Source organism: Anopheles maculipalpis, chromosome 3RL, assembly GCF_943734695.1.
Source record: "Anopheles maculipalpis chromosome 3RL, idAnoMacuDA_375_x, whole genome shotgun sequence".
Lineage (NCBI taxonomy): Eukaryota > Metazoa > Arthropoda > Insecta > Diptera > Culicidae > Anopheles > Anopheles maculipalpis.
Window position 1 is genome coordinate 64,564,890 of NC_064872.1, and position 25,146 is coordinate 64,590,035.

Below are 25,146 nucleotides of genomic sequence, written 5' to 3' on the forward strand. Positions count from 1 at the left end.
AATGTCGGTATCAACGTCACCATCAACGCCGGAAATGACTCGGATCTGCCTGGTGGGTCCGGCCGCGCAGGATGCGGCAACGCTGGCGGCGGCCCAAAGCCTCAAACTACCGACTGTGACTTCCGACACCGGTGCCGAGTACATCGGGGATGATGACAGCATCAGTACGGTGTTCGTGCTGAACGACTTCGAAGGCCCAGTTTACGACGCGATCTATAAAGCCAAGCAAAGGTAAGGTGTGGGGTAGGGGGTCGCCCAGTATCGATATGCAATCGGTCGCATTAGTAAGGGTACGCGAGCGCACGCGTCCACACGCGCATCTTTAACGGGTTTATTAAAGCTAACAGAGTGACGGAGGCCATATTTCTTAACTGTTATGGGCGTCTCGAATGATGCGATTGGGATGTTGTGGGAAACCGGGTAAAGTGTACGCCACATTTAAAGATACTATCTCTGGAGGGTGGAAAAGCGATGTCTTGATGATTCGGTGGCAAATGTAGCAGGAATTGTTTGTGTGTAACGTTTTTAATTTATGCTGTCGTGAAAATACGATTCACGCTTTAATGGCTCGGCGTTTGCGTTTAGGATGAATGTGCTTTAATCAAACATAAAATTTCACCAGTTTTAGTAGCATAAAGTGGTTGAGTTAAGATCGGAAATATATAAAATTTGACTAGCGAGCACTTGAAGGTTGGTTTTTGTAATATATTTATTTTATATCGTAATAATCCTAGTGTTATTTTTCATCTTTAAGTAACAGATCTCTTCTAGATAACGTATATTACATACAATAAATCAATATGTGATGTAGATATTGCGAAGTAGCTTTTTAAGGCTAGTTGCATGACTTCAGGCGTATAAAATAAAAAAGCAACGCTGGTCTTGCAATTCAATTCAAATGCAATTTCTTTGCAAAATTAATTGAAAAGGGTTACCTTTGGTGAGAAAAGGGTGTAAAACGATGGTATTCTTGCTATAAAGAACACTTTTTGTTCATCAATTTCTAGGAACGATAAGTGTGCAAAGAAATACACCATCAAAACTGTACACTTTCATTTGTTTTGTATGGGCAAAGTGAACCCTACGCCAGTTGGTGGGCGTATCGCCACACCCGGATGCTGACAATTACGCAGCCGTCGGCACGGGGGAAGTGATTCGTAACAAACCGTTTTCCACTTAGCTTTTTCCACTTCATTGAGTGAAGATTCAATTTGTCGAAAACGATAAAATCGGATTTTGTAACGATCTATTTCTCGCCGAGCGCCACCTACAAGGGTCGATGATATCGAACGCTGGATATATGAAGAATGAGGTGCCATTTAATGTAGTCCAGCAATAAATATTTAGTGTGTGCATATCCGTGCGCTTCACCGAAGCGTTCCACGTTGGAGAGCTGAAGTTGTTGAGGCGTGTGAGAATGATACAACGTCATCCCCCCTCGTTGCTCGCCAGCTGTAAAAAGCTCTAAAGGATGTGTAGTTTATAGGGCAGGATACTGATCTGATCGACGCCGATTGTTTGCTAAAGCCATTGCATACATTGCCTGCTATTTCCATTTAAGTTAGGTTTGTTTTCCCATCCGCCGGATGTGGCGGAAAGGTATGAATATAAAGGGTTCTTTCGCTGCATAACAAATGTGACTCATGTCCATCTAAAACGATTGACATTGTGGAGAACGTGCCACGGGACAATGGATGGAAGTGATCGTTCTAAACTAAATTATCAACGGAAAAGCTTTACCCTTCTTTTTCGGCTTTTCCAGCACCGAAGCTCTCTTTTCCGAACATGCGATCATAATCGTATCAGCGAAAATATGTCATGGAAGTCGGGCATTAGATTTTATGTAGCATGAAATCGTTCATAAAATCACTAGCGGGAAGAACTCCTCCCTCCCCTCCCTTTTTAAGCTGCCACGCCAAACTGACGGAAAAGGATGTTGAGTGATCGGAGCAACAAGGTTCACAAAGAGAGGAAAAATGGGGCTTCAATTTATTGGACGCTATAAATGCTGATGGGGTGACCGCGCGAGCGCACACTCTCATCGCTGCCTTTCGCTGTAGTTTATGTTTTTGATGAATTTTGTGCTAAATTTTATGAGCAAATAATGCTAATTTTAGAGCGACTTGAGGAAGAACTGTCCGCTCGTGTTGGTTTATGTGTCGCTATTTAAGCAGGATCCGTTTGTGTCCACGAGGACACAGAAACGGACTGCTGTTTGGTTTCTTGTGCTAGTGATTTAACGAACTTTTACACACATTTTTTGAAGCACTTTGTGATCAACCATTTCGTTGAACCTTCGTAAAAACAGTATTTGAATTGAAAAAGCTACTTCGTTACACATATACTTAGCAATCATTTAGGCCACTTTAGGTGAAGGTAAACTTGAATGATTCATGTTTGTGTTTGCTGGGTGCGGTTATGTGAAAGCCCATTTAGCAAGACCACGTTCTAAGATTTATAGCTGTGTTGGTTGTTGGTGTTGGGTATTTTGAATAGGTTTGATTTACACGTGCGCATTGTTTTCGAGTGCTGCACTTGCTGTTAGTACCTTTAAAAAGGCAGGTAACGGCTAGCATAAAGTTGCCACTACTGACACGTGTACGATGGGAAAATTAATTATAAATGTTGGAGAACAAAGATACGTATATCCCCTGTGCAACGCTCGGCGTAAAAGCCTATTCAAACATTGTGTACGTGCCTACAAGTGGTGGTCAATTGACAAAAAAAAAACCTTTATACGCTTTATACTGTTCTCTTTTTATAAAGATACTCGTTTTCGAAATGGGAAAAGTAAACTTAATTGATGAAATATGAATGTCTTGGTCGCAAGAAAACGTATTGAAATGATCCTAAATTTTAATGTATATGAAACATTTAATATGAGCAAACGCCTGAATGTATGCAATGTATTTTTTATTTTGTAATTATCCTAACAAGATTGTATATTGCATATATTCAGGGGCTACAGGCTTTAGCCAAGAATTGAATTAAATTACCTTAAATGAAAATGCTGACAATTGATCCACGTAATAACAAATAAAGCTTTGCAGGGCGGTCCGGTGCTAGAGGTATTACCTGGGCTGGTCTTCACACAACAGGGCTGTGGTTTAAATCCCGTCCGGACCGTCTCCCCTTAGTGAGGACTGATTATCCAAGCCATTCGAGGCCTGGCCGGCGTGACCTAAAAGGTCGTTAAATCAAGAAGAAGAGAAGTTTTGCCTGGAGCTGCCCTTTATCGAATGCATGACTCTAGAAATTCTTTGACTGATCAAATAAAAGGTAATTTTTATTTTAGTGTTTATTGCTAGCTTTGTCTCTGCCCATTTTTCAAACATACCTGACAGTCAATTACAATTACATTAAAACTTCAAACCAGTTTGACTGCTCAGCCATTCAACAACGATAAATATAACCAAGGCTGTTGCAAACATACCGAAGCAAAATACATTGAACCCTTTTATGCGATACACCGTTCTGGTATGATCGTTTCAAATATAGCGTACGCATTCGCGGTGGAATGATAGTTAGTTTGCATCGTTTGAGAGGTTTTGTGGTTTTCGATGGTACTCCACAGTATCAAAAAATAATGGATGCCTCATCGAATATTTCGACTAACCGTTCGATAGCAATATAGAGACAGCTATCACTGTTGCGTGGGCACCAACACACGTTGTGGCATCATTATGATACTCACGTCACCAATAAAGGCTATAAAATAACAATATCAATTTCTGCTAACCCCATGCACTCGCGAACTTTGCGCGAGCTTTGCGAGAAACAGCGAGGTATTTGATGTAGGTAGATGCCGGTCGATAGAAAGGGCACTTATTGTGTCTTTCGAGAGCAGCCACGAACCCATAAACGTTAACCAAATCCTTACAAGTAGTAGTGCTGGGTGTCCTTTACCCGCAAAAACCGCTTTTTGCGTTCTGTCTGCGTTCGTTAAAGCTGAAGTTAGTGCCGGTGCCGTAGAGCTTATTTGAGCTTTTTCTGAGTGAAAAGGACCACCAATATCGAAACGCCGGCCACTGTTGTATATACCGTAGCACTTTTGTATGGTTTTGTTCTCCTTGCCGATGAGTATCATCCGATGTTGACGTCACAATTTTGTACAGATAAACAATTAACTTTATAGTGCCCCATAAATGACAGAGTTGTGAAGCGGGCTTCAGTTGAAGATGAACTTTTCCTACACTTGCGGGTACTGTTTCCAAACGCTTTATTTACTATTTAGCTTCCGCAAACTGTAGACGGAAAATTGGTTGTGAATCTCCCTGTGCACGTCATCTATTTGTTAGTGCGGAAAATAAAACGCTTCCCAGCTTCGCTCTGCGTACACCAGCCAGCCGACTTCTAATGGGATTTAGATGTTGCCATTTTCTTCATCGGAGGCTCAACTTGGTAGAAAATTGAGCTAATGGCCATCTTTAAAGCAATAAAGACAAAGCGAGTCCTTTAGAAAGAAATAATCGAAGCATACTATTGCGATTACCGTCTGCTGGGCCAATTATCCCCAGTTCCAACTTTGGTCAGTTCTGCTCGAGAGGTTTGCAAAGATATTGTTAAGTCCTTTCACCATTCAAGCTTCGGTCGGGCCAGATCTCTAACAAACCACCATACACAAGACATACTGTCGATGCCTTGTTTGCACCGATCTGCAAGATAGAGTATGAAGAACCTTAGGAGTGGTTTATTGTTTTCAAAATCCGTTACCGTTCTGATGGATGAAGGCAAGTGCCGGAGGCGGTTGGTGTTAAGAGTGAGACGTATCAAAGTCAAGTCACCGCTTCCCATCATTTGCCAACTACCTTTTATCTCGTTTTGCTGACGTTTTTAAATGAGCCGTCAGCACTTCATCACAAACCACAAGCTGTGGAGCCGTCGGTTTTAGGGCCGAGCAGAACGAAAAGATTTTTTTTTCGGTATTCCGTTTATTCTATAAATCACAAGCATTTCTAGCTAGTTGAAAATTGATAGAGACTTAAGTGAAGAAAAAAAAAACATTGAACGGAAACGAATCTCTACAACAAGGTTGCTTCTGTGTCTGGCAGGCTGCAAACCACAGACATTTCCTCCTCATCCACGGTGAGGCCGTTCCAGTTTGGGGATAGAAAATGGACGGTGGAGTTAGACGAAGGCTTAAAGATGCTTTGTTACCTTAGAACCGATGTATCGAGTTTTTACTCTTTGTGTGTTAAACTTTACCCCATGCAGGGACTGATATGTATTGCAATTTAAACTCTTTTAAGAGTGATCCATCAGCCCTGGTCAAGACCTCTGGCCCTAACATAGCGAAGAAAGTGTTGAGCTCCGTTTGATATCGTATGGAAGTTAAAGAGAGGAAAAGTGAACAAAAACTGCACTCTGCACTGGTCTGACCGCAAGCATCGAGCGGTCGAGATGTGTACCTATCGTGTACTTCACCTTCTGAGGTTCGATCGATAGTGAGGATCAAACGGGTATGGTCGTGTGAAGTCAGGGAAAAGTGTGCAAACATGAAAACCCTATGTTCTAGATCAGCCACCCTCAAAAGCTTCCTCTGTTCAACCCATCGCACCGTTCGTTTTTAAACAAAAGGCAACAAAATGGACCGTTTTTTCAATGAATCGATTTTCCCATAGGCTATTGAGTTTTTCCCTTCTTCGATCCATTGCTTCTTTCGTGTTCACGAAGGACAGATACAAAACAAACAATAAGAGAAGAAAAAACTATAAAAGAAAACAATTTTCCAACCCATTTTCTTGCTATTCTTGCTAGAGTTCCGCTCGATGGAGTTGTATTCTTTCCTGACCCGGATCTCGCTCCTTCTTGGGGGTTCTTTTGCTGCGATGAGATCAGGCTGAGCGTGCGTTTTCATCACCTCCGATGGGGTTTTTTTCCCCTCATTTTACTTCACCTCCTCCCTGGACTATGTTTGGTTAGAGCATTGATGCAAGAGTTGTGCAAAAGGTGCTGAGTGAAATAATGACAATGAAGCGATAGTTTCGAACCTCTGCCCCTCTGCAACTTCAACATCCCCGCCGTCTTCCAGTGTGCTAAAGAGACTGATGATGCTCCGGTGAATCATCATAGTTTTTTAATTATCCTGCTCGCCCTTCGCAGCAGGTTTTTGCTTTCGTTTGGCATTTTTTTTTCAATTTTCCGAGCCTGGTTTGCCTTGCTTTTCCAGCGTTTTACCGCAAGAAAGATGTCGGTTTTTACCGCAGCTCATTAGTGCTTTTGCACATCGTCTTGTCTGGTGCTGGGGTGGGTGGCTTGTGAGACAGCAGAGAACGTTGGTCGTGCTCCGGGCAACCCTGCTCCTTTCGTAACGAGAACTCTTCTTGCTTGGCTGTATGGCTTGCCCCGGAACGAAAGGATAGTATACCCCCTGGTGCTGGACATAGTCTTCGTCTTTCTGGGACTATGAAGAAGACAAACTAGTTTTAAGAAGGTTATAGCTACAAAGCATCACATACCGTGTTATCCACCCAGGAGGGAACCATTGTTGGAAAAGTGCCTTGTTATAGTTTTTTTTTGTAATTATTTTTGTATCAGATAGTAAAAGATGTAGCAAACTACATCTCTTTACGCCGTCTAGCACATTGCTCCCAGTTTTGTTTTTGCTGCGTTGATTAATTATCCCAACACCGGTGGTATTTTGACCGATTCTGGGAAGTGCTTTCCAATGGTGCGAATTGCAGAAAAACTTTAAAACATATTTTTGCTTACAAATGAATTTCCCTGTCTTTAGTGCTCTATTTTCCAAAAGGTAACAAGCTTGTCGTCTTTTTCCACTTTTCTTTAAGCACAATGATGGCTTGAAAAGGGTAGATCGAGTGCTTATTTTTTTTTTTAGTTTTTATTTCTCTGTGTGCGTTATTTTTGCAAGACAAGCGGCTCGCGTTGTCTCTGTCTCACTGTTCGTACTAATGGCCCGTATTGGTTTGGAAGGCTGGAAAGCTGGAAAGGAAGGTGGAAAGTCCTTCCTTGCCGAACGAAAATGGGGACCTTGTTTGTAGAGGGTGATGATGATGTCGACGATCGGTAGAAGACGTCGGGTTAGCAATCGGGTGAGGAGCCGGGTGAGGGTTAGGGGTAGTAAAAGAGAAAGAAAAATAGAGTGAAACAAAGACAAACCTCAAGGATCGAGAACGGAAAAAGTTGTACTAATATTTGATTTTAATGAAGATGCTTGTGCTGAAAAGTTTGCACCAATTTGGGGTTTTGCTTGTGGGTTTCGGGTAGCGTACGGCGTGCAGAGCAAGGATGGAATCGTTGACCGAATGATGCTCTGATTTCAAAGCAGCGCAGGTCACATGGCTGGGGGAAAAAGTTCGATCATAGTGTCCCCTTTTCGTGCCGAGCGAATAGTTGGAACATGTCCACACACAAAAAAATGGAAACTTTTTCTACCGATGAGCTTTTTTTGTGGTGTAGAAATTGTTTTATTTTGAGTGTTTTTGTTTGCTTGCTCTCTTTCATGTGTAATTTTAACAATGTGTGGTATACTAATTGCTTTTCTTTCTGTTCTCCTTTCTTTCTATTTGCAGAATACTTGGTCCACCGGCCTTACAGCAGGCTGTAAGATTTAGTGAAGGATTAGTGTGGAACAATCGGCCCATTTACAACTACTGCATGCGTGGCGTCATTACATGCTTCACCGGTATCCGTAAGAAAGATGAGCTGGTAAGCATTTTCTTTATTTTAGCGGTGTGTGCTTCACGGCGAGAAAGCTGTGCATTTTTGAATGTTGCAAATAGCTCCCACTTACCGGGAGTTTGCGGTTCGGTTTTGTGGAAAAAGAAGATCCCAAAACTACGAGGGTACATTTGGGAAAATCAATAATGGAAGGTTTCATTAGTTTGCCTAAAGCTTGATTAGGTCGTTTGTGTGTGTATGGGGGGAAAAATTGGCAGGGTTAAAGCAAATTGTGCCCTCTACTACTGCTAACCACGCGTGTGCCCGGACATAGGACGAGCATCCGAAAGAACCAGCAATTACCCTTTCATTATTGAATTTAGTTCAAGCCGTCGACGGGGTGGGATGTGAAGCTTTTGTTGGAAAAGCTCCCTTTCTGATGTCCAACTCAGTGCCTAAACCTTGACAGACGATGTAACGTCAGCGGGGCTGAAGGAAACGGGAGAACGTGTAAAGAAGGGATGCTTACAACCGATGATGGTCGTCGGTCCGGATTGCAGAAGTTGGCCACAATTTGTCCCTACCGAAATTGTACCATCCAGGTACGTGAGCTATCTCTTCTGCTCAAGGTGATGATGGCTGGTCTATGGTTTCCTTCAGCACGAAAAGGGAAACAATTTTGCATAATTTCCCTTTATTCATCGTTTGCGGGAAATCAGTTGGCATCGCAGTGCGTACCGCTTTCCGTTCCAAGGAGCTGACAGTGCTTCTTGAACCTCTAGAACGTCCATCGACCGTTCGTTGCTTGCAGGAAATGTGCAAACAGAGGGTTGAGGTTAAGTAAGGACGTCCAAGGCTTCGTAGGCTTTTCACGATGGCGAGGTGTGTCGAGGAAGCGTAGCAAATTGATTCCTGCTGCGATTATTAATCAGTTCATACCGTGTTTGACTTGGCAAAACGTGACATGTCCCTCTCTCTCCCTTCTTTCCCTGGGGATCTCGATGGGATTGTTTGTACGAAGCAGGGACACCGGACAATACCGGAAACGACAAATCGATTCCTCGGATTTGGCTGTGGTGTGTTCTCCGCTCCGCACACACGGTTCCCAAGCTTTACCACCCGAAGGTTACATCGATGTGGAAATGGTTGCTCGATGAAGACGTCATTAGTGAAATTGATTATGAAGCCGTCGTGTTTTTCCTGCGTGTCCGGTTGCCCTAAATGTGCACACCGTATCATCGGAGCCATTGTCCGCCGACGAAGTCGTTTGTACCAGTGCAGGCACCATCGATTGTCATTACATCCGGAAGCTGTTACTACCGGTGGTACTACCGGTTGGTGGTACTGGTCTTTGGCTCAGGAAAACTTTACGGAGGTGTTACGAGATTGTTGATTGTCAGAATGACTTCTTAAATAAAGCCGCCCATTGGTGGAGTTGTAGGGCGTGGAGGATGGTACGCAATAGAAGGATACTGTAGACAAAACGAGGACGACTACTGTACGGGCTTATCTCAGGCTGCGTTAGCTTGGTTTTGCTGCCTACGCAGACAGATGCCGTGGGTAAGAAAGGGCTGGACAGTTTGATTGCGTTCTCAGGTCACGTGTTACTGGCTATGACCTTATTATTATCCTTGCTTCGGGGGTTCCGAAATCGACGACTGGGTAGCTCAGGAGGGAGAAATCAAGAAATCCTGATAATAAGGTTGGCTGGCAGTGTGGAATAGTTGCGATAGGGTCGGAAGGTAGGTTGTTGATTGGATGTTTTTGAAATCTTGTCTAAACCATGTTTTCCTGCCAGTCAATTGATGAGCGTTTGACGCAAAGAAGATTTGTCGGGAACGGCGGTCCCCATGTTATATACCTTTCCCTTTCCCAGTTAGAACATCTGTACAACAGGTCTCAAGTAAATAGCGATGAGCAAGGATGAGGAAGTAGCGTTTTGTGATGGAGAGAATAATGTTTGTTTGAGTAATGGGGATCTTACGGCAACTGTGAAACATAAACAAATTCGTTAGAAGTACACTGGTTGGATTCGTACGCCATGTAGACATATTTAATATCTGTAAATCCCCACAGATTCTGTGTACCTTTAATTGAAACTAATTGTTGTTACTTTGCTCGTCTAAGCACCCGTAGCTTGTAACAGCTCGTCGGAAGTTAAATGGCATCGTCGATACAAGAAATCACTTGCAAGCTTACACCGCTACCTTATTCTCCATTGGTTGGTCTTTCGTTTGCCTTTTTGAGGGGTCGTTGTGCTTCCCTGTTACAATTCAGCCTTAGCGAGAAGGTGAGATGCTGGTTGGTGGTATATTAAATGAAGTAATATGTTCTTCTTTCCCGTATCGAGGCTTACTGTTCCCTATTCGAAGGGAAGAACGTACAAATGGCCCTGGGTGGTAATCGTGCCGTGTACCTGTGCTGAATACAGAGCACGAACTTCGAACTCTGAATAGCACTGGGAGTTGTTGTAATGAGAATATGTAAAAGAATCTAGCCACAAAACACGTACAATAAATGTGATTTGGCGAATCGTTGATAAGATTTCGACGATTCGTTGTGTGGGTGTCGTGCAAGACCAACTCTCTGGTTGGGTGTAAATAGTGTGGTTCAATTTTGTACACATTAGTTTATGCTTCAATCCGGCTGAGAATGTGTCACCGGTTTGAGCTTGGGGCAGAAATATACATGGACAAATTATGCTTATTTTAGCATCCAGTGCCAGTACCACATTGCTGCAAGACATAACACGTTTTCAGATTACTTGGAATATGCGGACCGATTCCTTTATCCCGCACTTCTACTGTTGGCACAGTTCTTTGTAGAAAGGTCTAATTTGGTAATATAATTTGTGTAACATATTTTCCCTTATTTTATATTTCTTACAGACCCATCTGGTACATTTGATCCATTCAATGGGAGGTTCCATAAGAAAGGGAATGGACACGAAAGTTACTCACCTGATCTGCAACTCAAGTGGTGGAGAAAAATATCGGTAAGTTCGATTCGTGTCGACCGTGCGACCAAACACAGTACAATAAACAAACCTACTAATTGCATCTTTTTCGCTTCTATTTCAGTTACGCAATGACGTTCCGGTTGGCAATCATACGCCCAAACTGGGTACTGGAAGCGTGGAAAAATCGTCACGATCCTAATTTTTCTGCAACGGTCGAAACCTTTACCAAGCTGCACCGTCTGAAAGCGTTCGAAGGACAGAAGGTGTGCTTTTTCGGTTTTCCGGAAGAGGAACAGCAACACATGATCGATGTGCTCAAGACAAATGGAGGCATTCCAACTGATCTGGAAGACCCTGAATGTTCGCATGTGGTGAGTCGTTTGTTGAACCTTGCTGGGCTTAAAACATACACGCAAACAAAAAACATTATGCACTCTCTCACTCTTAGCTTGACTTTGGGTAAATGGGTGAGGAAGCAAGAATAACATATGTATATGTTGGACTATGTCCTCTATGGTATCTACTTCATGTAGCGGAGTTTTTTTTGTAACTGCTCTCGTATCGATATTCTTTTGTACACGTTGTAGAGGTGTGTAACCAACATTTGTGCTACTGTGTGTACTGTGTGGGGTTTGCAATCGTTTCCTTTACTTGCACCAATTTGCTCTGTCTCTCTGTGGTATGTTGTGTGTCTACTGTAAGGTGTAAATAAAATTAACTAAAATAATATAGAGACTTGGAAAAAACGGACACGAGGCATAAAAGGAAACACATTCAACGTAAGGACACGCATGTTCGCAACATAAAAATGGATGTGAGTGAGCGTTGTTGAGAGGAGTGGGCAATAGAAATCGAATCCAGTGCGTTTCGAAATGATAAGTTGGAGAAAAAAAAGGAACAATCTACCCTATTCGGATCCTTTAGCGCACTTGTGATGAGTTTTTTGACGCATACTATTGCCAATGTCCACTCTTTAATTGGTATACTCATCATAGCTTTACATCACAAATCAATACGAGACGTGCTCCCGTTCGCGATGGTCAACAGTAGAAGGCATCGTAGTAAAACAACACACATAAATACACACACCCTTGGGAATGAAAGGAGAACTCTCACTGCTTCAGGAATACATTTGAATACATGAATAGTAATGTGCAGCATTCTCGTCCTCACACTAATCACCCACCTTTTCCTGGTGCCCCGTACACAACACATCATCAACATCTAACAACTAATTCCGCACGCTTTCTCACCCTGAAACCACGATAAAAAATCAATCCGGCTCGGTATGTGTGAGTGATGATGATGGGCGGGAGACTGTGGTTTTCCATTGTATCGCGCAAATCACCACCCAACAGCCATAGTAAGTGTACACATGAATCGCTCACCCTAGTATCCAACCAGTCCATTGCGGTCCAGTGTGTGCCGATGATCCGGCCAGAAATAGCCAGTCGGGCTATAAGTAGTGTGCTCCGAGTATCGCTAATGCCCTTTTAATCGAGTGTGTAATAGGAGCTTATGACATTATCGTTACTTCAGCTGAGTCTGTCTGTCCCTCCACCGTTCTTTTCCCAAAATGAAAGGGTTACCAATGCCGGCCCGGTACCACCTGTTCCATCGCCTTTACATGTTGATTAACCTCCGATCGATCGCGGGAATAATGGTGCTTCAAATGTGATTCTGTAGCTACACATACTGGCAATGTATGCGATTGGAGGATTTCAATTATATTGTTTCAATTATTCAGAGCTGCGACATTCAGGTCCTTCTTGCCCCTCTTGTCCATCGGTACCGTCGTTAATGCCGATTTAATTTATATGCTGTAACTTTTCAAATCGTCCCGATTGATTTTCATTCGTGTTTTCGCGCTCGCTAGTACTACAAGCACTAACTCACACAGACTCACACAATTACACTCATAGTAATGGGAAAATGGGAGAAATTTATGACCGGCCACCACCGCCACCACCTTCCTTCCCTCGAGGAACCGAGTATGGTGTACACTGCGCTTCGGGCGTTTTGATATATGATGCCGGAGTTTACAATTTATTCAAAGTGTAATTAATGGACGGTCTTGCTTTGGATCCGTTTTTCACATCCTACAACTTCATTCCCGTCCCGTGTGCGGTACAGTTCATTAAGCTTATCCTGCCCAAGCGTGGTGAAGCGTTTTGAAGCGAGGATCTCTTAAACCAAGCAACGTTCCGTGTACGTTCGCGGCATGATACGTTGCCCACACGGTGTCCATCGATCCATAGATTGGGTCTCGCTAAACGGACCCATGTGGGGGGAGGGGGGAATGTGTTCTGAAAAGCTTTAATTGATTAATTGCTATCATACTCGCCATGTAGAGGTAGGATGTAGAATGAGGGGGGACTGCTTCGCTTTCATCGAGTTTTCCTGGACCTGTGGTTCTCTGGGTGACGTAGTGTGGTTTATGCGTGGAAAATCCGCGGTCGCTTCCGAAGGTGGGACTCGCCGAACCCAGTGGATGCCACCTCGGCCGGCTCGGCAGTGATTTGTGGTGTGTCCATCAGCGGAAATGGTTAAATAATTGATCATAAATCAGATATCGCCAGGATATTTCGCTGGGATGTATATATAGCGGCGAAGGGTAGTGAGGAGCGGAAACGAATGCGTGCATCCGTTTGTAGATTGCATTTTGATGAGTGGAGCTCGTTTTGACATAGTATATGCAAGCAGTGATTTCAACTCAAAAAGGAGATCCCTCTAGTTGCAACCAGTTCCTAAAGCGTACCGTCCTCTCATGCGGGATCACTATTTTTTGTCCTTTTATTCCCCTTTTGTTTCTATGTTGCATGAACCCCACCGACAATCGACTCACTTTTTCAGGTTATGCCGAACACGGGCGCACATTTTACTGATGCCACCATGGTCGCGGAAAATGTTTCACCGAAGAAACTGACGCCCGCGGATCCACAAGAGAACGATGAAATGGAACAAGAATCAAACGATCAATGTGCTTTGGTCTCCAGTGAGCAACAACAGCTGCAAGAGTGCAACAGTGCCAAGGAAGCGGTGGTTACAGAACGAGAAGTTATGAATGTGGTTTTACCAGCATTGCCGGAAGAGAACGAATCATCGGAAGGGATGCCAATCGAGCTGGCTGGAAATAGAAGTCAAACGCGTAACGGAGGTGGTGATCACATGTTGAGCATTGCGGAAAATGACAACAATCAGAATCAGTGCACGGAACGTAGTACACGGCTGACGATGGTCTCTAGCCCACCGATTCCGTACATCGATGCAACCGCAGCCGACAGAGAAGATCCATCCGGTAATACGTGTGCAACTCCGAAGCAGGACGGTATCGTACTGACATCAGCCGAAGCAAATCAATTTCTTGATCCAAACAATCTATCGCCGATTCTGAAAACGGGTCCGGAACGTGGCGGAATGGTCGACGAATCGTTCGCTAGAATCGACGAGGGGAACGAGGATGAAGAAGATGACGATATGGATGACTACGTGATTGCCAGCCGGGAAGCATACAAGCGCAAACGGCAGGAAGATAGCTTTGACGATCCTTCGCTCCTGTCGGTCGATATCTCGATCGCATCGAACGCTGCGTACGGTGGAGCGATCGTTGGCGGGTCAGCCAAAAAACCGAAGCTAACCCGTACGGGCTCAATTACGCGCGGTATTCGGCGTAGCATGAGCTTTGCAGCGATTAAGACACCGATCAAAACGATGCTACGGTCGCGACGCAGCTCAGTTGATCCGAACGCATCCAACGCGTCGATCAACACAATCGAGTCGACATTTAACGAATCGATCAAGAAACCGGTCAAGGAGAAGCTGCGCAGCATAAGGGATAAGATTACTAAGAACAGCAAGAAGGATACGCCGAAAACGATCAAGAGCAAGGGTTTGATAATACCGGGCAATTTGGACAGCTTGAAGAAGGTGTGCAACTTCAAGTCGACGGACAAAGTGGTGTCGAATGGTGGAGGTATGCATACACCAGAACATGCGAAGCATTCGGATCGGAGTGAAGTAGACTTCAAGACACCGGTGGCGCCAGTTACAGGCATGGTTGGGTCAAACGGTTCTTCATCGAAAATTGTAACGCGTAGTCGGGGAAAGCTTGCTGGGTGCGGTAACGCTATGGGGAAGACCGCAACGCTACAGCAACGTCACTCTATCGCATCGATCGGAAGCGAATCGAACACAGATTCACGTCCTGATGATACCAACTTGAAACAGCTTAACGATGAGGAAGCTACCGCGACTACAACGAATGCAGTGTCTTCAATGACGATTGACGATGCAGAAGGAACTGTCGCCGCCCCGCGTTTGGAAGATGCAGAAATGATGCCGGTATTTATAGCAGCTCAACATTCCTTTATGCCCTTCTCCCCGATTTTGCCTTTTATGTCCTTAAAGTTTCACATTTTCCCTTTAATATTCTCTCTCACTGAAAGTCACGAAAGTGGTTGATGTAAACGTTTGTACTATTTCGTAGCAAGTATCTAGCCGGACGGGCATCGCTAAGATCGGTATCGGTGGTAATTTCAGATTAACTCTTTTTGCATAGATTAGCAACTGACCAAACTGACGTTCGATAGAATTTTGATTTTGTTGTGGATGTATGTTGTACGATGATGTGAACGCAATGTGGAATGGTTTTTTGTTTCTCAAGCTACATATTCTTGTTGGTGATTAGAAGGAATTCTCTCCCTGTGTTTTTTTTTTCTATTGTTACGGTAGTAATCGAATCGAATTAATTGAGAGCAGAACTAAAGTAAGCCCACTAATTGCTTTGTCGACGGCTGCAAGAACAGATCCAATTACAGAGTTGGAAGGTTTTAAGTGCAATTTCCAACAAGCGTAATGTAATGTACCGTTTGAGGAGGTTGAAATGGTTGAAATGTGGACGACCACCACCACCAACACCACCATCGCCCATACTCCTCACCGGTCCGGTTGCTGTGATGGTCGGTTGTATGTATGCAGCCCTTGTCAGACAATGGGCTGTCGATTGCTGGAACGCCCTGTTGGTAAAGTCGTCCCAAGATCTCGTCCCTTGTTCGGTCCGTGACCATAAATGAGTGGAGTATTGCCAGCGGCAATCACTTAATCTGGATTATCCGGATGTTTCTCGACCGGCTCGCAGTTCAAACCCGAAGCGTGCACGGCAAGTGGTGGAATGTTTCTCCGAGGATGTTCTCAAACATATTTCTACATACTTTTTTTTGTGTGGTTCTATTTGCCGGGGGGGTTGGTTTGTTTCCGTACAGTTAAAAGTCTATTAATTTGGTGGAAATTGTTCCGCAGTTGGTGGAAACAGCTACATTTGGTGTACTGTTCATTATACAAATGTTCGTAATGCGTTGTAATTCCATGCCGCGAACTTATCAGCTTAATATGCTTTGTATTGTTTTCGTGTATTAATCCAATGTTTTCACGACACACCATGGCTTTATGATGAATGTTGTGCATTAAAAACTGTAATAATATACCAGAATCCATTAAACATTTGCTTTCAATGGGCTTATTTCTTTATTTATGCTCTGTGCTTTCGTATCAAAGGATCTTGTAGCTTTTTGAATTCAATCCAATTGTGATTTAAAGAGAGACTATCATCTGTAGAAGTTACTCCGATTTGAATTCTGTTTGCGTTACTTCTTCTGATTTTTACTTGCAAGTTTGATGATCATATCTTGAATGATCTTGAATAATTCATTTTCAAGAGCTCACAGCAACTGTATTTTAGTTTTTCTTTTCGAAGTTTTCTTTAGTTATATTAGTTGTTTGTATGAGTAGGTTGATGCCTTAATATTATCATTATTATATTTTCCATTAAAATTTCCATTTCATTTCTGGACACATGGGTCTCCGTTAATGCATCGAACTGTGCACATTTAGTACCCATTTCGATCAAGTTTACGATATGAAATAAGACATAATCTGCATGCTAAATTACAAATGGAGTCTAAATATTTTAAACAAATGAATAATTAATTAAAAATTAGTAAGGAAATTGTTTTTATTTTTTATTTAATTTTAATATTTATTTCCTAATGAATGGTCCTATTGCTATTTTATTCCATTATTACAACTAACAAATAATGATGGAAAATGTTTAACAAATAAGTAACGTCACGTGCATGTCAATGGGAAGAGTAAAATAGAAAACTTTCTGGTTAACACATGAATAGAGTTTAAATTCAAACACACAAACCCTCTTTTCACCATCGATTGCTTTCAGCTTATTGAAACTTAAAATCAATACCAGATAAAACAGGACAAGATAATAAAGTAGAACAGGAAACAGGGAAATGGTTACGGGAGCGCATAAAGTAAAAGTAGTGCGATATTTTCCTTTCATTCCAATACTTTTGTGCATCTGTGGTGTTTTTAAAGGATTCCACTCTTCTCCAACCGACAATTGCTCACTCCTGTTGCGTACGTGCGTGCTTCCGTGGTGTGCCCTTTTGTTTTTCCTCCTGTGCCGTGCCACATCGATTCGTTATCCAGCGGAGCGTTTATGTTGTTCCATTATTTTGTTTTGTGTGCGAGTGTTTTTTTTTTTGCACTTTAACTCATTGCTAGTTGTATGCTGCCGATGCAGCTGGATGCGACTATTTGCATTAGCCGCTTTTTAATTTTGTTTTAAATGAATCAAAAACTATATAAACATTATTGTGTCTCTCCTATTGTTGTCGTGCTTCATCATCAATCTCGGCAGCTTTTTTTTTTCGTTTATTATTTTGAAAAAGGCACAAAAACCATGTGGCTGCTTCCCGTTTTGCACCATCGGAATAATAGGGTGTGAGGTTTTATTTGTGCAATTTTGCATCAAACGTTGCAAAACGGGCAAGGGTTGAGCCGTAGCGGGCAAGAAGCAGCTTTTATAAACACAATGCCAACAAAAACGGATACGATACAACAAAACAATGAACGGAAAGCGGGAAGCTTACACTACACGGGGGTGAAAACGAAGGACATAATCACGGGAACACGGGGTGGTATATGATTTGTGTGTTTCGGGAAAAGGACGCTTTTCACGCACCAGTAGACCAGTCGGATTGGTGCTGTCGGTTGGAAAAATTAAGAAAAAACAAACGCATCTTTCATTTAATTTCGTTCGCTCACTCACGCAGTTGCGGCAACTGGGAATCTTTAGTTGGTGGATTAAATAGTATATCCCAAAAAAGGTATTCATTACGCTCAAACTATTACGATGCAATTCGGCTTCTTTTGGATACAATGATGGGGAACACTTGTACAGCCACTACAAACAAATTCTATTGAAAAAGGTACATTATCGTAGGAATTTTTTACACCATGTTACAATATATTACACCGTTTTTTCTCGATACATTGGACGCTGATAAGTCGAATCGTTTACAATCAAATGTCCAAACCTGTTGCTAATGCAATGTGCCTACAAAATGTCCACCCGATGATGGTCCATCCTTCACACATACACACAGTTGAAATTAATTTTCTCCATCCACACACCTCACCGCGTTGGAAAATTATTTTTATTGCGACTGGAAACGTACGCGTGATAGAATTTATTAACGTGCGTTATTTAAAAAAAATGTATGGAGCAAATGGAAAGAAAAAATGCCATGATGCACGAATGGAATTATTATTTTTCCCCGCTTACAAATTGATTTTCATTTGCCCCAGCTAGGAGTGTGTGTGTGTGTTTGGAGTATTTTGTTTTTTGCTTCTATAAACTGGGAAAAATCCTGAGCGTGAATGATGAATCATTCTAACGAAATGCGGAAAACATTCTGGAGCGTCGTGTGGTGGTGGTCATTGATTGGATGATCGTTATCGGGTCGGTCCGTCAACCTGTTGAAGTGTGTATAGCTTTTTGATGTATAAAAGTGTATCCATTTTTTCGTTTTTAGTTTTTTTCTTCATTTGGAATTGATTGAAAAAAGAAAGAAAGAACTGATGCCCGAATATGTGGCTGGTTGTGCTACCATTTTCGACACCTTTTTGAATTAATTTTCACACCTCCCACAAAGACACACACACGCACAGAGAGTGCTCAAACAACAACCCCCCCTATCCACTAGCAACAGCCAGTTGGTTGTTAGCTGGAAGGGTTTTGATTTTTAATTTATGCTCATTGCATTTTTATGCACGCTTTAAACGCTTTCCCGATGGTCTGGTAGCTCTGTCATCGTTTTTATCTTTTTGCGCTGCTAGTGAATTAACGATCGCAAGTCAAGTATAATCAAATATCTCTTAACGACGGTTTTCGGTCAAAATCGCATTTTTCGCTTGCGGGAAATTTTTTGAACATATTTTTGTGATTAAAGCTGTATTTTTTCTCCAGCCCTTTTGCCCATCATATTCGGCACGGACACGAGAGCACATCCATCAATTATTCATCCATTTGGATAACGTTTAATTCTCATCGATGAATGACACTTAAAAGTGGGGTCAGTCGCGCTCCCGCTGTGTGCGCTGAAGGGAATTGGGTCGACATTGCTTCCGATTTTGGTGCTTTTTCCCGCCCTCTATTAGCGATGCAATTTGCAAACCGAAACAGACAGTACATGAGTAGGGAAAGTGTGCTTTAGTGTTTTTTTTTGTTTTTGGGAAATTTGTTCTTTTTCAATAGGCTGTTTTTTTTTTTTAATATCTCATTGCGTTCCACATCATCACCACCACACGCAACAAAACTTAATCCTATTACATGCTCATTTTAGAATACTGCTTTGGTTTGGTTTTGTGTTTGGAATTTTAAATGCTCGTGCTAATGTTGCTAACAACGAAATATGTTTGTTTTTAATGTAATGTACATATAATCATCCACTACAGTCAGTTTCCGAATTGCTGAAATGTTCCAATATGTTTAAGAACGTCCCACCGGTTCTACCGATATTCCAATAATGTATGGATTCGTCTCGAAGTTTATTGTATCTCGAAGCATTTTAAAGATAGTTTTACAGGGTTTCGGAGAAGAACTAGATATGTGCTTGGCATTTCTGGACGATGAACAAGATGAAGTAAACAATAGATAGGTTCCAGACGATGGTCAAGTAGAACTGGACAGTCATATTTGAAATGGTTGGTGAAACGGTTGCAAGCGTTTCGGGGTAACGCATGGCAAATATTTGAAAAATAACCGGAATACTACTGTGCTCGAAAAAAAAGTTATTGCGTTTCTTTCTTAAATGGTTTTTTTATTCGGCCAAATGAAGGGGATCGAAGTATTCCCCTTCGGATGCATTGAATCTCTTCCACCTCTTCCCACTCCTCGAAGCAGGTGGAAATGCTGGGATGCGCGCGGATGCTGGGATGTCCTTTAGATGCTGGGATGTGCCGCTGCTATCTTCTCGGTAGTGTCAAAACGGTGTCCCCAAAGCGACCGTTTTAGCTTGTTGAACATTGAACAACATTGCGATAAACTCTTCCTTCGAAAATTATTTCTTCGACATAGATTCATCCCCGAAATTTTTGTAACACCCGCAATGTTTCCACAGCGTTTATGTCATTGCGCAAACAAAATTTGATACATGTGCGCTGCTCTACAAACTTGGACATGGTCAATATGGAAAAAAACCCTCGGCGCAGCTCCGAAAGCAAATTGTCAAATTGGGTTGATGTCACTTGAATCGTGGCAGAACTGTCAAAAACATACATATTGATACACGAAAAATGAAAACAAGGGGCTTCTTTTAGCGCGCGAAATTTGACTTCCAATGTCACCTTGCTTTTCGGACACAGTAGTATGCTTTTTTGTTATTTTCAATTCCATATAATTTAGCAATACGGCCTAGCCGTTCTATATGAAAAATATTTAAATAATTTTCATCGTCCATTTTATTCTAATGTTTGTCCAGCTCAACTTGAGATTCGTCTAACGGTGACAGATGTCTAGTTCTATCTATCCATAGTCTACTTCATCTTGAGCATCGTCCAGAAATGCCTCGCACATGTCTAATTCTTCGCGGAAACCCTGTATATCCATTCCATAGTTATTCATTATCAACATTGTTTCAGAATTCTCTAACTCTACTTTACTGGTATTCCCCGATTTACACCATTCTAAGTATACACGAATTCGCTGTGCGCTAATGTTTCGCAAACTGACAGTCATACTTTTTTTTCGGAAAAAATCCTATGACACTTACGCAATTTATTTATAATGTTAATAAATAATAGTTCCAAATATTTTTGTTTTGATATTAAATTCATACTTACATGCATCTTACATTAATTCGAAAAGATTAAAGACACACATATAAATAATTTCGTAGACTGTTAAACGCAATTCGATGTCGAGGTATACCTGTAGTCCTGAATGAAACCTACATTTTTATTTAATAATGACTGAAACACCAATAGTTTAATAAATATCTGGCAAAACCACCAACATCATCGAGACGGAAGGAACCATATTTGGAAAAGCATGAATAAAATTGGTGGTGGACAATCTATTGGAAAAATTCTGAAGAATACGTTATCACTGGATATATGTAAATTTTACGAATTGCTCAAAAAAAATTACAAAAAAAATTGTTTTCAAACTTTACCACAAAGTAAGAAAATTCAAAAAATCGAACACTACCCGATCAATTCCCGTGACGCGTAAGTCGCAAACTGACTGTACTTCTTTTCGGTACTAACACCCTATGGTAACGTCCTTTTCTTGCTTGTTTTGCACTAACAAACTAATTACCACGCAACATTAGTATATTTTATTAAACTTCTTTTTCTCCATGGTACTTTAACTTGAACGTGTTTTCCGTTCGATATTATTTTTCACCACCGGTGCGTGTCCCTTTTCTCTCTCTCTTTCCCTGGATAATGTTGGCAGGTTGTGGACGAGCATGTCGTTCAAGCGAAACCGGAAACAAAGAACAAAAATACACACATCGTCAAGGCCGATTGGTTCTGGTACACGATCCAGGCAGGCTATGCGAACGAGATCGACTACCTGTTTGCCGATGTAAGTATCGTTACCGTGGAAACGATCCTTTATTACTGTGTTTCTATTTTTCTATTGCTTAATTTTTTTTTTTTTCGCGCTCCTCCTTTCGCTCGATTAGTATTTGGAAAGTATAGCGCACACACCGGCAGTGGATCGACGCGATTCATTGCCGGTTAGCTTTAACAAGCGCAAGCGGAAACGTCTGTCCCAGCGCACACCGGCGGACGGTAGCTCGACGCCGCTCGGTGTCGGTAAGCGTCGATCGTCCGTGTCCGATGCGGGGCTGCTGTCGGTGTCGGGCAGCTTCCTCGACTGTACCACCAGCCCGGACAAGCATGAGAGCAGCAGCAGCAAGAAGAACGTAATACCCGAAGCGACCAAACCATCGAACGACGCGCCGTCCAAAACGCAATCGATGAGGCACAACCACTTTATGGACTTCTTCCACACGGAATCAAACTATGTCGGCATACTGGATACGATAGTGAAGGTAAGCAAGCGGGGGGGGAGGGAAATGATTTCACAAAGCACTGGTGTAAAAAAATAATCGTTGCCGGTTTATCGTTGTAGCTTTTCAAGGAACCGCTAGAGGAGATGGTTGAGACTGAGAATCCGTTGCTAAACAAGTCGGAACTGCGGTCAATTTTTGGCAACTTTTTGCCGATACACGACGTGCACAAGCGGATGCTGGATCGGTTGAAGGCGATACACGGCTGCTGGACGGAGGATGTGCTGATTGGACAGATCGTGCTGGACCATCGGGACGATTTGCTGAAGGCTTACCCGCCGTACGTGAACTTTTTCGAGCAGATGAAGGAAACGCTCGTGCAGTGTGATGCGAGCAATCCGCGGTTTCATGCATTCCTTAAGATTAACCAGGCAAAGCCGGAGTGTGGCCGACAGTCGCTGCAGGATTTGATGATACGCCCGGTGCAGCGGTTGCCCAGCATTAGTTTGCTGCTAAATGGTGAGCTTTGTGTTTGCTTCTTTCTTTTTGTTGTTGGTTGCGAATAATGTGTGCGCCTTTTCTAGACATATTGAAGCACACCGGCAAAACAAATCCGGACCACAAAAAGCTGGACGATGCGCTGAAAGCGATCAAAGAGGTGATGACGTACATTAACGAGGATAAGCGCAAAACAGAGGGACAGATGGCTATGTTCGATATTTTCAATGACATCGACAACTGCCCGGTATGTACCCTTATAAAAAGGAGATTTCCCCCCCCCCCTGATCTGTACTAATTTGTGTATCCCTTTGCCGGTATCCGTTTTCCTTCTCTCCCCCTAGCCGCATCTCGTATCATCCCATCGAAGTTTCGTGTCGCGCTGCGAGGTAACGGAACTGTCCGACAATCTCAGTGGTCGCGGTGACCCACTGGTACTGTTTCTGTTCAGCGATACGCTCGAGGTGTGCAAAAAGCGTTCCCGGGTGTTTAACAACGTAAAGTCGCCCAACACCAACACGCTCAATCTGACCCGTTCGTCCTGCGCCACGACGAAACCGTACAAGCACGTGAAGCTGATGCCGCTCAGCACGGTCCAGCTGGTGGTGAACGTGGTCGATAGTCCGCGTGCATTTATGCTGAACTGTCGCGACCTGTCGCAGAACGCGAAGGATCGCCAGTACTCGTTCAACATGGCGGATGAGGAGCAGGATAAGTTAATCTACCTGAAGAGCCTTTCGAAACAGATGGCGGAAAACGCGTGCCGGACGGATGCGGGCCACTTTCTGATCAACAGCACCTCGGACGAGGTGGACATTGATGTGAGCGACATTAATGTGGGCACACTGTCGAAAGCGTTCAAAATTGCTTCCAAAACGCGCATGAAGGTACGGACTTTTTGCCCGGTTCGTTTGGCTGCGGCATGCAAGTTTAATGCGAGGTGCTTTCTTTTTGTTTTCTTTTATATAAAATTTATTTCCCTCTGTTTTTTTTTTTTCATTTACTTACAACAGGTCGGTCGGGTGTTTTCGTTCAACAAAACGCCATCGAAGTTAAAACGTACCGTTTCGACGCTGATGCCGTCACCGTTTGGTAGCACGCAGTCCCTAACGCCCGCCTCCCAGCTGGCACAAATGAAACTGGCAAGCTGTACGAATTTAAATGTAATGTTGCACCCACACGCACTATGATTTTACAGCTTTACAGCACCGATGATGGTAGCTGAGCACTATTGCATTCTTTCCGAGCGTACGAGCGTATTGTCGCTATGATGTACAGGCGGAACAATAATTGCCCTTTATTCAATATTTGAACGTTTGCTGGCCGTTGCACAAAATGAATGGATTTTTATTCATTTTTAATTATGTAAATACGCTTCGCGCGTCTCGAGTGAGATCTCGCTCGATTGTATAAAAATCCTTTTTTTTTTTTAATAAGTGCAAATGTGTAAAGCCTTCGTGCAGTAGAGAGTAATGCTTACGCGGTCGGCGTTATGTTTGTCGAGGAAAGAAAATAATCAATTTAATTTCATTTTCACTTATTTTCCATGCAGGAGGTTGGCGAAGAAGCGGCCGAATCGAATGGATCATCCCCATCGTCGTCCACCAAGCTGGTAGCACCGATGTCCGTGCAGCCGACGCGCAAGAACAAAAATCCACCCATATCAATTGGTACGCTGCGGCCGCTTTAACGAAGCAGTAAGGGCGTGCGTTACGTACGGCTTTAAGGTATAAAGAGGAAAGGTTGTGCCCAAGTTAAGCGCAAAATGATGTCGCTGCATGAAAGTGTTTTGTGTGCCACCATGGACGGTGTGTGTATGTGGGGGACTGAGCACGCATCGCAGCAATAATCGTCTGGGAATACGTAGTGCTTGTTCGAAATTTTTCTCTGTTTGTGTGTATATATTCAACAGATTCGTAAGTTATATCAAGTAGTAATTCGTCTTACACTAACATCGAAAAAGAGCTTTGGAACATTGGAGCAACAGTTTATTTTTTTGTGTGGATGTAATCGAACATCGTCGAAATTAAGGCGTAGAAAGAAGAAGTTGTCTATATTTTTCTTAATTTAGTTTGAGTACTACTTAAAAATCATGCTTTAAACATAAGCCTGTGTGCAGTTTTATTACATTACAACGTTGTGTCTCGGAACTCTCGGTCGATCCGAGTTGGGGATAGTAGACACCGTGGATAGAAGAAACGAATAAAACAATGTGCTTTAAAATTTAAAGTTTAGAAAAACGATCACATTGTAGGAGTAATAGTAGTGAGCCATTAGGCGCTAGAAAAGTTGTCATTCGAGTTTTTAAAGGTGGTCGTCGACCCTCTCGCTTTTTTATTCCTCTCGCTGGAAAGGAAGTGGTGCAGATGAGGGAAGTACAGCTGACATGTAGAAGTGTAAGGTACCGATGTACAAAAATCATTCTGAAAATACAAAAATCACAACATAAATTCATCCTTTTCCCCGTGGGGGTATTTCATTTTCAATGGTTGCATCTTTACAGATCTTTTTTTTGTAATTTTGTATTGTCTAAATGTAGTGGGTAAACGTAGCACAAATAATAACCACCAAACATCTTGCAGGAAAGAAAAAAGAGCATTTATGCTATCAATAAAAACAAAACCCGTTGTTTTTGTCAAAAGAAAACGGAAAATGGATGCACACATGAAAAGAAAAATGAAACGTTTCTCCTAC

At 42.6% G+C, this 25,146-nt stretch overlaps 3 protein-coding genes across 3 annotated transcripts in view; 2 read left to right on the top strand and 1 right to left on the bottom strand.

Annotated features, from left to right (window-relative positions):
- Positions 1-24,141, top strand: LOC126561647 (protein ECT2). The gene is made up of 11 exons (XM_050217924.1): positions 1-231; positions 7,533-7,668; positions 10,509-10,615; positions 10,701-10,950; positions 21,393-21,524; positions 21,625-21,996; positions 22,077-22,473; positions 22,539-22,699; positions 22,797-23,339; positions 23,466-23,601; positions 24,005-24,141. Coding segments are annotated over exons 1-11 (2,466 nt in total). The 5' UTR covers position 1; the 3' UTR covers positions 24,007-24,141.
- The window catches only part of LOC126563321 (multifunctional methyltransferase subunit TRM112-like protein), a 459,819-nt gene that overhangs the window by 36,647 nt on the left and 398,026 nt on the right, over positions 1-25,146 (bottom strand). The gene's annotated exons all lie outside the window — the stretch shown is intronic.
- The window catches only part of LOC126561339 (GATOR complex protein Iml1), a 295,116-nt gene that overhangs the window by 22,580 nt on the left and 247,390 nt on the right, over positions 1-25,146 (top strand). The window lies entirely within an intron of this gene.

What these genes read in the sequence shown, in the direction of transcription:
- LOC126561647 (XM_050217924.1), top strand. Translation starts at nt 2, where the DNA reads ATGTCGGTATCAACGTCACCATCAACGCCGGAAATGACTCGGATCTGC. An exon ending in TCGACTACCTGTTTGCCGAT is followed by an intron (nt 21,525 to 21,624) that starts GTAAGTATCGTT and finishes TCGCTCGATTAG; the next exon opens with TATTTGGAAAGTATAGCGCA. An exon ending in CATTAGTTTGCTGCTAAATG is followed by an intron (nt 22,474 to 22,538) that starts GTGAGCTTTGTG and finishes CGCCTTTTCTAG; the next exon opens with ACATATTGAAGCACACCGGC.